Raw genomic sequence first — 12,834 nt, 5'->3', positions numbered from 1 at the left:
GGAGAAGGGTGCAAGCATGGACCAGTGGACACTGCTCATAAAAATTTTCCAGTTTCAGGTGCATGGGTACATGTGCACGCACAATGAAATACAGATAAAGGCCACACATCTCACTCTAGTTACTGTACAACTTCTCTTTCCACAGATGGGAGCATAGGTCAGTTGTGTTGGAGGAAAACTGTGTCTGAAAGAAATGTTAGGTTTGTTCTTTCCACTGAATTTCTTAAATTCCAGTTCTAAAATGTCAGGATCTATGGTGACAGAAATAAGGTCAGGGAAAAGTCAATTTACACAAAACTTTACCACAGTGCCTTTCACACTATTATTAAGGATCTTATAAAAACTGCTTTGGTAGGATTATACATGTTTATCATGCTATAGAAAGATGGGACTTGTTCAGCAACTGGCAGAGAGTCCATCTATATATATTAAAACTCAAGATGAGGAATTCTTTTTTCTAACTCTGCATCTACAAAAATACTTAAATATCATGGTACTGATGATCAGATGGTTATTTGATTGACAGAATGACAGCATCAATCTTTGTATGTGACAAGATGCTGAATGTATGCTGTGCATAAAGACATTGCCAGCCTCCCGAGTACTGGTAATGTATGTTTGCATATTTTTCTAGGTCGTCCAGAGGTTGTTAGAGGAGAAACTCAGTGCTCTGCAGTGTGCTGTATTTGACAAGACTTTGGCAGATCTGAAAACACGAGTAGAGAAGATAGAATGTAGCAAGAGGCATAAAACTGTGCTTACTGAACTACAGGTACTTATGTGTTTTACATGGCACAGTATGGCATTGTTTAAAAACTAGCTTCTCAACTAGCAATAGGCCCCATCTGGCTGTTACTAATGGAAGTCAATTGATTCCTTAAACAAAAAACAACAATCCATTATTTTTACTGTTGGAGAAGGTGGAACACTCCTGGAAGCAAGTCACTGGTCAGATAGTAGGAGCAAGAATTGTATAGTATGAAGAAAATAAACCCTTTAGTCATTAGTAAATCACTTTTCTACTCTGCACTGCCACTTTTACAGACTTACTTCAAATAAATGACCTGCATGGAAATCTGTCTCATTTGTGGTCCCGTAGAGTAGAAATGAACCCATTTTAAAAAAAGAAGGGTGGGGGGAGAGCCTGCTGTTGGAAGAAGATTTAAATGAAGAACCACCACTAGACATGAGTTCATGTCCAGTTCCCAGGCAGACTGAAGAATTCTACTGTGATAGGGATATGAATGCTTCCTGTGTTTAAACAAAGGTGTGGAGTTGCTGTGTTCATTTTTTTTTTTTTTTTTTTTGAGCTGCCCCAATCTTCCTGCAGAAAGTGTGGAATCTTCCAAACCTGGGGCTACTGAATACATGTTCAATCAGTCTGTGCAAGGCTCATGTCAAGAACGCTAATGATCTATTGACATAAGCCTTGCACAGACTGATCTATAGTACCTAGGGCATTTTTCAGTATACCCATCATCACAGTATTGCGGCACCAAGCTATGTAATATTGCTGTCAAATAAATTGAAAATGCATGTGACCTGTGCATTTTTTTTATGTTAGTCATACTTATATTTTAAGTTCATAAGGGCAAGGACAATCTTTGTGTGTTTGTAAAAAGCCTAACACAATAGGAATCTAATCCATGGCCCTTAGGTGCTTCTGCAGCACATATAATTAATATACGTCATACAGATTGCAGCATTCCTTATTACCTTGTAAAAATATGTAAAAGGTGGGGAGTTTGAGCCAGGTTTTTTAGATCAGAGTTTCCCAAATCATTGTCTGTGAAGCTCACTGTCTATGGAGAGCCAGCAGGTCTCATGGGGATGGCTCCTTGCTTCCAGTTCTTCATACAGATGTTTCATTGCAAAGAGGAACCTGGGTGTCTATAAAAGATACTGGAAATGAGGAGGAGGCAGCATAGCTGCCTATACAAAGGTCTGCTGCTTTGTAGGAGGAGAGGCGCGTTAACTGGTGCCACCAGAAGTAGCCAGCTATGGAAGCTGACATCTGTAAAGGATCAGGATCTGCCAATGGATGAAGGAAAGCAGAGGGAATGGGCTCTAGGCAGTATGTCCAGAGTAGGAATAAGAGATGTCCGGAAAGTATTCCGGAAGATAAAAGAACTTGGCATCTGGACGGTATATCCAGGGGGAAAGAAGGATCAGGTGGCAAAGAAACTCAGGTAGGGGATAAGTGAGAGAGGGCAGAATAGATAGGAAAGGGAGATGAAGTGAAGAGCAGAAAAAGTATATGATTAATTTTTTCCCAAATGATGATCCATGAGACATTAAAATAGTTATAAATATTTTCCTAATGTTACTTTTCCACATAAGTAGTTGCGTTAGGTGCTGCAGGGATATTGCCTGATCACCACTGGGAAAGGAGGGTGGCATGTGTAATTTCTAGAGGGAAAGATGGTCCAGACTATCTCTTTAAAACGTTTGAGACTCCCTCCCTCTCTTGCACACATGCTCTCACACACACTTGCTTCCCTTGCTGTAGAGTATTAGTTGCAGATTGTGCCATGTTTCCTGGGAAAAACTATTTTCTCTAAAATTGCATTTAATTTATCTCAGTGTGTATCTTTTTTTTTTTTTAATGTTTTTTGTGGTTCTCTCCCCCCTCTGCCACCAGGCTAAAATTGCTAGATTGACAAAACGTTTTGGAGCAGCCAAGGAGGACCTGAAGAAAAAACAGGAAGTAAGGACTGAAATTGTAGATTCTTTTGTTAGTTTTTGTTTAAAACTAGTTTGAGTAATAACCTATGGAAATACACATTTCAGTATGAAAAGAATGCTATAGAAATACAGTTAAACAGTTTCCCCTGTTAAGGAGAAAATTTCTACCGTCTTCTAATTGCAGAAAGTGCAAGAGGGTGTTGCCTTAGTTAGTTTGGTCTGATGCTGGGTGGGAGACAAATAATGTTAGCAGGTGGTAATGTTAGAGACTACAATAAGCCTAGTGTTTCCATCTTTTCATTCAATGAAAATCAGAATCAGGTCCTTGAATTTAAGGCCTCTTTACACACTCTGGCAGCATAAAAGTGCATTGAAATGGGTATAAGAGCTGGTCTACAGGGTGTGGCAATGTGCATTAGAGGAGTTTAAATTATAAAGAGTTTTTAACATGCACAAAGGAACTTTTAGTATCCACCAGCAATATCAATGTAGGACAGTTAGTGCACAACATAGTGGTGCACTTTAAAATTCACAGCCCTCTAGTGTGCATTGCCACACTGCGTACGCAAGTCCTAAGTGTAATTTAGAGCAGTGTAAAGGGGCCTTGTTGTAAATGAGAATGCAGTTTCGAGTTCATACGTAAAAATTAAGGAATTAAATGCAGTTCCCTCAGATCGTAGGACAGGCTCGCCTTCAGAGGCTCTGGATCCAGTCTTTCTCTTTAACTTGGAACAGAGTTTGAAGGACTCTGGAGGGAGCCATGCCCACCTTCCTCTGCAAGACAGATAGATGGCCATGATACAAGGCTTTGGTGGGGAAAGCAAGTGAGTAGATACAGACGAATATCTCCTTTCTCGTCACATTTTGGGGGGAAAAATTAAAGAAATTAGGAGTAAACAGGGAAGAACTATTTCCTTGAGTCCAGAAAATGTATTTGTAATAAGTTACCAAGGAAAAAGATGGAAACTAAAAGTCCGAATGAGTTCAAGAGACCTTGATTTCCCCCTACTGAACAGTTTGAAGCTGGGATTAAGATATGCCAAATAAGAGGGGACAGTATGCTTTATTGAATGAGCTCTTAGGGCTCCTGAAACATCTCAGGTTCTTATGTCTTGAGTCTATGGCAGTAGAAAGTGCACGTTGGACAAAAAATGGAAAAAAATAAAGAGTTTAATATAAAGCAGTAGATTTCAAGTTGATTTATTTCTTTGTAGAATCCACCAAACCCACCTCTGTCTCCAGGGAAAGCAGTGAGTGATACAGGCAGCATCAGCAACCTAACCTATCGGTGAGGACTGAGGAAAACAGCTGTGTCTCATTTTCAAGTTTACTAGAGTAGGAATTTGTCATTTTAATACTGAGTTGTGTTTAGAACAAGCCCAGTAAGAGATCTTGCAGCATATAATTTAGTGCAGGGGTCGGCAACCTTTCAGAAGTGCTGTGCCGAGTCTTCCTTCATTCACTCTAATTTAAGGTTTCGCGTGCCAGTAATACATTTTAACGTTCTTAGAAGGTCTCTTTCTATAAGTCTATAATATATAACTAAACTATTGTCATATGTAAAGTAAATAAGGTTTTAAAAATGTTTAAGAAGCTTCATTTAAAATTAAATAAAATGCAGAGCTGCCCAGACCGGTGGCCAGGACCCAGGCAGTGTGAATGCCACTGAAAATCAGCTCGCGTGCCGCCTTCGGCACCTGTGCCATAGGTTGCCTACCCCTGATTTAGTGAATATCCTGAGTTTGTGCTAGTTTAATATTCTTGTATTTTACCCATTTATAATGCCCTTTCATTTCCTACTTTGCTGTTCAGCTGTGAATGCATGCCCATTCTTTTCATGTCACAAAAATCCATATATTTACTACAGGAAATGTGCACTTAGTTAAGGTAATGCCAAATATTGAGTAGCTAGTAGTAATAGATTTTTTAAAAGGAGTTAATATTACCTTTTAAAAAAAAATAGATATTTTTATTGGGAAAGGTAGATGGTGTACAAGTGCACTAAAAGTAACGAGTGAAGTTGGCAGTACTGTGGTAGAGATGACACAATGGATTAATTTTACAGGAAAAAAGTATTTAGTAATAGGTGGATATTGAAAATGACATAAGTATAAATAGTTTAGATAATTTTTTTTAAACTACTGCTTTCTCTAGACTCCTGTACTGCTTGTTGGTACACCTCAGAAGCACTCACTGGGAGATACTAACATAAACCTTTATTCCATAGAAATGCCAGCACAGTGAGACAGATGCTGGAGTCCAAGAGAAACACAGGAGAGAGCACATCAGCACCTTTTCAGCCCCCCATGAATGCAGGTAAGAAGCTTCGCCTGGTCTTCAGAAACACACTTTACAATTTTGTATAAACAAAGACTGCATTCCTGAAAATTGTGAAGATCAAGTCTTTTCTACAGAATCATCTTCTACTAACAAGCGTTGGCCAGATTAACTACATACTTACTATATAGACAGTTGCCTAACTTTGGCCTTGATCCAGCAGTTCTACTTCGAGTGATTGCTCATATCCGTTCCATGTAGGTGTGCGCGCGCTGCGTGCACGTTCGTCGGAAGACTTTTTACCCTAGCAACTCAATGGGGCGGCTGGGCGCCCCCTGGAGTGGCGCCACCATGGCCCCGGATATATACCCCAGCCGACCCACCCACTCCTCAGTTCCTTCTTACCGCCCGTGTCGGTCGTTGGAACAGTGGAGTGCAGCTTAGCTGACCTCCACCTCCCTAGCATTCTCATTGTTCTTGTGTATATATAGTTCTCAAATTAGTTTAAACTTAGATAGTATAGTTAATTCTTAGTTGTTAAGTTAGAGTTCAGTAAGTTTAGCGGGTCCGGGGCTTAGGCCCTCCCTGCACCGGGACCAGAGCTCATGCCCGGCTCCCCGGGATTCAAGCCGTGCTCGGCTTGCCATCGCCTGATGCCTACAGGAGATCCGCACGACTCCTGTTTGAAGTGCCTCGGGGAGTCGCACTTATCGGCTAAGTGCTCAATTTGTAAGTCTTTTAAGCCTCGCACCAAAAAGGAGAGGGACATTAGACTTAAACAGCTCCTCATGGAGGCAGCTCTTACCCCTCCGTCCTCAGCACCGAGTGCACCTCCATCGGACTCAAGGAGTTCCTCTTCGGCACCGGGCCGCACCAGTGCGCCCACTCCGTCCTGGCACCGGACGTCACCGGCTCCTAAGTCAAGCCAGAGGCGCTCGCTCTCTCCTCGAGCGAAGAAAGCTAAGACCCCTGCTGCTCCATCACCGCCCGAGATGCGGCACGAGGGCACGGCTCCGTCGCACCGCCCAGTGCCTGCAGCCACCGCGGTGCCTGCTAAGCCGTTGCCGTCGACTCCGGTTTGCCAAGGCCCGTCGAGTCCGGCTCCTGTCTCCCCGGCACCCGCCGTGGTCGAGTTGATTGTGCCATCCACACCAGAGGTCTGTGAGGTAGCGAAGGACCTGATCGCGCTGTCGGATGCGGCACCGCCACCACCCCCAGCACCGCCGGTGTGGGTCATCCGATCGATTGGGAAGCCAGCGCTGATCCATCCTGCTTCCGCCAGCTCTCCCGACTGGCACCGCTCCCGTTCACGGTCCCGTCGGCGTTCCAGGTCCCGGCACCGTTCTCGCTCTTCACGCCGCTCGCAGTTCCGGCACCGCTCCTCGGCACGGCGCCAGTCGGACTCGCGGCACCATTCTCGATCCCGGTCACCGTCATATTACTCACGGCACCGCTTGAGATCACGGCACTGGTCACGGCACCGTTCCACCAGAAGCCGCTCCTGACGCTGATACTCCAGGTCCAGGTTGATCTCCCGGCACCGGGCCGGTCGTAGGTCCCAGTCTCGTTCTCGGCACCGGAGTTCTTCGGGGCACCACTCCCCGGTGCGGAAGAGCACCAGATTGGTGGGGACGTCAGCCCAAGGCCTGTCTGCTCCACCATGGCCTTCCAGACATCCGTCGGCTTCGTCCCAGGCGGGAAGTTACTACTCCCAGGACCAGGAGGCGGATGTGCCGGAGGGCTTGTTTCAGGAAGCGCATTCTGAAGCGCAGGGTAATCAGCAGTGGCCCTTTTGGACACTGTGGGCGTACCACCAGGCCCAAGGTGCTCCTCTGGTTCCATCGCGGGCCGCCTCTTCGGAGCATCGAGCCTCTGAGACCACGATTAGCCGTCCTCTGCCAACTGGCACGGACTCCCAGGACCAGGAGGCGGATGTGCCGGAGGGCTTGTTTCAGGAAGCGCATTCTGAAGCACAGGGTAATCAGCAGTGGCCCTTTTGGACACTGTGGGCGTACCACCAGGCCCAAGATGCTCCTCTGGTTCCATCGCAGGCCGCCTCTTCGGAGCATCGAGCCTCTGAGGCCACGATTAGCCGTCCTCCGCCAACTGGCACGGACTCCCAGTTACCCCCTGCAGCCACCTCACAGGTGCAACTGGAGCAGGAGCCTCAGCTTGAGGAGCAGATGCAGGATGCCCTCGCCCTCGGTGTCTCGTCCTCTTCTTCACCGGATGAGGCAGTGGCAGGCTCATCGACTTCGAGCCCACCCCCAGTTGACCTTGCTGCTCATCAGGACCTCCTCAGGCGAATCGCCCTCAATGTCAACCTGCAGGTGGAGGAGGTCCCAGAGGTCGAGGACCCTGTCTGCACCATCTTGGCGGCGGACGCGCCCACCAGAGTGGCTCTGCCATTTATCAAAACTATCCAAACCAAGGCAAATACATTGTGGCAATCGCCGGCTTCTATTCCACCGACGGCAAAGGGAGTCGAGTGAAAATACATGGTGCCATCCCGTGGGTATCAGTACCTCTATATGCATCCTCCTCCCTCCTCTCTGGTCGTCCAGTCCGTTAATGACAAGGGGTGCCATGGACAGCCAGCCCCCGCTCCTAAATCCAAGGAGGCCAGACGGATGGACCTTCTGGGCCGTAAGGTGTATTCGGCGGGCGCCTTACAGCTCCGCGTAGCGAATCAGCACGCTCTGCTGAGTCGCTACGATTACAACACCTGGGCGGAGATGGCGAAATTCCGGGAGTTGCTTCCCCCAGATTCCTGCCAAGAGTTTAAGGACTTCCTGGAGGAAGGGAAGAAGGTGGCTAGGACCTCTTTACAGGCTTCCCTTGACGCGGAGGACTCCGCAGCCAGGACCTTGATGGCCGGCGTTACCATAAGAACATAAGAACATAAGAAAGGCCGTACCGGGTCAGACCAAAGGTCCATCTAGCCCAGTATCTGTCTACCGACAGTGGCCAATGCCAGGTGCCCCTGAGGGAGTGAACCTAACAGGCAATGATCAAGTGATCTCTCTCCTGCCATCCATCTCCATCCTCTGACGAACAGAGGCTAGGGACACCATTCTTACCCATCCTGGCTAATAGCCATTTATGGACTTAGCCACCATGAATTTATCCAGTCCCCTTTTAAACATTGTTATAGTCCTAGCCTTCACAACCTCCTCAGGTAAGGAGTTCCACAAGTTGACTGTGCGCTGCGTGAAGAAGAACTTCCTTTTATTTGTTTTAAATCTGCTGCCTATTAATTTCATTTGGTGACCCCTAGTTCTTGTATTATGGGAATAAGTAAATAACTTTTCCTTATCCACTTTCTCAACATCACTCATGATTTTATATACCTCTATCATGTCCCCCCTTAGTCTCCTCTTTTCCAAACTGAAGAGTCCTAGCCTCTTTAATCTTTCCTCATATGGGACCCTCTCTAAACCCCTAATCATTTTAGTTGCTCTTTTCTGAACCTTTTCTAGTGCTAGAATATCTTTTTTGAGGTGAGGAGACCACATCTGTACACAGTATTCGAGATGTGGGCGTACCATGGATTTATATAAGGGCAATAATATATTCTCAGTCTTATTCTCTATCCCCTTTTTAATTATTCCTAACATCCTGTTTGCTTTTTTGACCGCCTCTGCACACTGCGTGGACATCTTCAGAGAACTATCCACGATAACTCCAAGATATTTTCCTGACTCGTTGTAGCTAAATTAGCCCCCATCATGTTGTATGTATAGTTGGGGTTATTTTTTCCAATGTGCATTACTTTACATTTATCCACATTAAATTTCATTTGCCATTTTGTTGCCCAATCACTTAGTTTTGTGAGATCTTTTTGAAGTTCTTCACAATCTGCTTTGGTCTTAACTATCTTGAGTAGTTTAGTGTCATCTGCAAACTTTGCCACCTCACTGTTTACCCCTTTCTCCAGATCATTTATGAATAAATTGAATAGGATTGGTCCTAGGACTGACCCTTGGGGAACACCACTAGTTACCCCTCTCCATTCTGAGAATTTACCATTAATTCCTACCCTTTGTTCCCTGTCCTTTAACCAGTTCTCAATCCATGAAAGGACCTTCCCTTTTATCCCATGACAGCTTAATTTACGTAAGAGCCTTTGGTGAGGGACCTTGTCAAAGGCTTTCTGGAAATCTAAGTACACTATGTCTACCGGATCCCCCTTGTCCACATGTTTGTTGACCTCTTCAAAGAACTCTAATAGATTAGTAAGACACGATTTCCCTTTACAGAAACCATGTTGACTATTGCTCAAGAGTTTATGTTTACCATGAGGCGCATTTCCTGGCTGCAGGCGTCCAACCTTCCGCCCAAGCTCCAGTATACTATACAGGACTTGCCCTTCGAGGGCAAAGACTTGTTCTCGGAGAAAACTGACACTAGGCTCCAGAACTTAAAAGACAATAGGGTTACTATGCGCAACCTGGGTATGCATACTCCCGTAACCCAGTGACGCACTTACCGCCCCCAGCCTTTCCGCCCGTACTCTCTGTCCCAAGACAGAGACAAGATTTCGGCGGACGCCGAGGGCGTGGAGGCCGCAGACATTATTCAGGCCCTCGGTCTAACCAGAATCACGGCTCCTCCAAACCGCAACCGGACTCTAAGTCGTCCTTTTGAAGGCACGCCCGGGGGCAGCATACCACTTTCAGTTCAGGATCCTTTCCCTCCCTTCTCCAACCGTCTCTCTTATTTTTTCCCTGCATGGTCCCAGCTGACCTCGGATGTCTGGGTCCTGCGCACTGTGAAGCAAGGATACCACCTCCAGTTTGCTTCAACCCCGCCTTACCGCCCTCCCTCCCAGTCCCTCTTCAGGGACCCCTCTCACGAGCAATTCTCTTACAAGAGGTCCAGACGCTTCTCGACATCGGAGCGATAGAGGAGGTGCCAAGGAATCAATGGAGCAGGGGTTTTTACTCCCATTACTTCCTGGTTCCAAAGTCCAAAGGGGGTCTCAGGCCGATCCTAGACCTGCGCAGCCTCAACAAATTCCTAATACAGTTAAAGTTCCGGATGGTCTCCCTAGGGACCATTATCCTGTCCTTTTATCCCGGAGATTGGTATGCTGCCCTCGACATGAAAGACGCTTACTTTCATATAGCCATTTTTCAGCCGCACAGGCAATACCTCTGCTTCGTGGCGGGCCATCAGCATTTCCAGTTTGCGGTCCTTCCCTTCGGCCTTTCCACAGCACCTCGAGTGTTTACGAAGTGCATGGCAGTGGTAGCCGCACATCTCCGTCGTCAAGGGCTCCATGTGTTCCCCTACCTGGATGACTGGCTCCTCAAAGGGGCTTCCCGGGAGCAGGTCAGGGAGCATGTGCGAGTGGCAAAAGACCTGTTCGCGAGCCTTGGCCTGCTGCTCAACGTGGACAAATCCACCCTGGTTCCCACGCAGCGGCTGGTCTTTATAGGAGCGACCTTAGACTCCACTCTGGCCAAGGCCGTTCTTCCTCAGCCAAGGTTCCTAGCGTTGGCTACCATCGTCCGCAGCCTTCAAGCCTTCCCCACGACCTCGGTCCGCAATTGCCTCGCTCTACTGAGCCACATGGCGGCGTGTACGTACGTCACCAAGTTCGCCAGGCTGCGACTTCGCCCTTTTCAGACGTGGCTCCATTCGGTATACCGTCCAGCCAGGGACTCGATGAACACCTTAGTCACCGTTCCGCCGAGTGCGCTTCACTCCCTCGACTGGTGGCTTAACCCCTCCATGGTGTGTGCAGGGTTGCCGTTTCATCCGCCGCAGCCCACACTGTCTCTGACGACAGACGCGTCTTCCCTCGGCTGGGGAGCCCACCTGGGCCGCCTGCGTACTGAAGGCCTGTGGTCACCAGAGGAGCTCTCCCTTCACATAAACGTGCGGGAGCTCAGAGCGGTTCGCCTAGCATGCCAAGCGTTCCTCCGGCTTCTGTCCGGCCGTTGTGTCTCCGTCTTTACGGACAACACAACGGCCATGTATTACATAAACAAGCAGGGCGGGACTCGCTCCTCCCCTCTTTTCGAGAAGCCATCGAGTTATGGGAATTCTGCATAGCACATACGATCGACCTGGTGGCATCCTTTCTCCCGGGAGTTCGGAGCACTCTCGCGGATCGGCTGAGCAGATCCTTCCTGTGCCACGAGTGGTCCATAAGACCGGACGTTATCCACGTGATCTTTCGCAAGTGGGGCTTTCCCCAGGTGGACCTATTCGCGACGTGCGCGAACAGGAAGTGCCAAGCGTTCTGCTCGTTCCAGGGCCACTCACCAGGCTCAATCTCAGACGCGTTTCTTATTCAGTGGACGCACCAACTGCTCTATGCATTTCCCCTGTTCCCTCTTGTTCACACGGTTCTGTTGAAGCTACATCAGGACAGGGCTCATCTGATCCTGATTGCTCCAGCGTGGCCCAGGCAGCCTTGGTACACCACGCTGCTCAACCTCTCTGTGTCCCCGCCGATCACCCTCCCTCTCTGCCCGGACCTTATAACCCAGGAGCACGGCAGTCTCCGCCATCCGGACCTCCCAGCTCTCCACCTCACGGCGTGGCTCCTGCGTGGCTAGACACCTCCGAGCTGCGCTGCTCCGCCCCTGTGCAGCACGTCCTGCTCAGTAGCAGAAAACCTTCCACTCAGTCCACTTGGCCAAGTGGAAGCGTTTCTCAGTCTGGTGTGCGTCACGGACTCTTGTGCCCACGGAGGTCCCCGTCCCAGTTATTCTGGACTACCTCTGGCACCTTAAACAGCAGGGCCTGGCCATATCTTCCCTGAAGGTCCACTTAGCGGCCATTTCCGCTTTCCATCCCGGCGAGGGTGGGCACTCTGTGTTCTCTAACCCGGTGGTTGCTAGGTTCCACAAAGGGCTGGAACGCCTCTACCCCCAGGTCCGTCGCCCTGCCTCTACCTGGGACCTTAACCTAGTCCTGAACAGGCTCATGGGTCCGCCTTTTGAGCCACTGGCAACCTGCTCTCTCCTATACCTTTCATGGAAGACCGTTTTTCTGGTGGCCATTACTTCGGCTAGGAGGGTCTCCGAGCTCTGGGCCCTCACCGTGGACCCCCCTTACACTGTCTTTCATAAAGACAAAGTACAGTTGCGTCCACATGCCGCTTTTCTCCCTAAGGTGGTTTCGGCTTTTCATACGAATCAGGACATCTTCCTCCCGGTTTTCTTCCCAAAACCTCATTCATCTCCACGGGAGCAGCGGTTGCACTCCCTAGATGTCCGCAGGGCGCTTGCATTTTATATTGACTGCACAAGGCCCTTCCGGAAGTCCCCCCAGCTTTTCGTGGCAGTTGCGGACCGTATGAAAGGCCTTCCCATCTCCACTCAAAGGATTTCTTCGTGGCTGACAGCATGCATCCGCACGTGCTATGACCTGGCCCATGTCCCAGCGGGCCACCTCACTGCCCATTCTACCAGGGCTCAGGCTTCTTCAGCCGCCTTCCTGGCACACGTACCGGTCCAGGAGATATGCCATGCAGCGACCTGGTCATCGGTCCACACGTTTGCTTCACACTACGCTCTGGTGCAGCAGTCTAGAGACGATGCGGCCTTCGGCTCGACAGTTTTACATTCCGCCACGTCTCACTCCGACCCCACCGCCTAAGTAAGGCTTGGGAATTACCTACATGGAATGGATCTGAGCAATCACTCGAAGAAGAAAAGACGGTTACTCACCGTTGTAACTGTTGTTCTTCGAGATGTGTTGCTCATATCCATTCCACACCCACCCTCCTTCCCCACTGTCGGAGTAGCCGGCAAGAAGGAACTGAGGAGTGGGTCGGTCAGCTGGGGTATATATCTGGGGCCATGGTGGCGCCACTCCAGGGGGCGCCCAGCCGACCCACTGAGTTGCTAGGGTAAA

The 12,834-nt window shown here is 48.7% G+C and overlaps 1 protein-coding gene across 10 annotated transcripts in view; it reads left to right on the top strand.

Moving 5' to 3' along the window:
* LOC120373759 (activating transcription factor 7 interacting protein) overlaps window positions 1-12,834 on the top strand; it is a 180,480-nt gene that overhangs the window by 111,430 nt on the left and 56,216 nt on the right. For all 10 annotated transcript variants that reach the window (XM_039492622.1, XM_039492658.1, XM_039492650.1 and 7 more), the window contains 4 exons: window positions 635-772; window positions 2,642-2,707; window positions 3,900-3,973; window positions 4,913-5,001. In XM_039492622.1, the coding sequence (XP_039348556.1) occupies window positions 635-772; window positions 2,642-2,707; window positions 3,900-3,973; window positions 4,913-5,001 (367 nt within the window). The remainder of the gene's footprint in view (window positions 1-634; window positions 773-2,641; window positions 2,708-3,899; window positions 3,974-4,912; window positions 5,002-12,834) is intronic.

The sequence above is a fragment of the Mauremys reevesii genome, linkage group 1, assembly GCF_016161935.1.
Source record: "Mauremys reevesii isolate NIE-2019 linkage group 1, ASM1616193v1, whole genome shotgun sequence".
NCBI classification, from domain to species: Eukaryota; Metazoa; Chordata; order Testudines; family Geoemydidae; genus Mauremys; species Mauremys reevesii.
The sequence above is the reverse complement of the archived record's forward strand: the minus strand, read 5'-3'. Positions and strand labels throughout refer to the sequence as shown.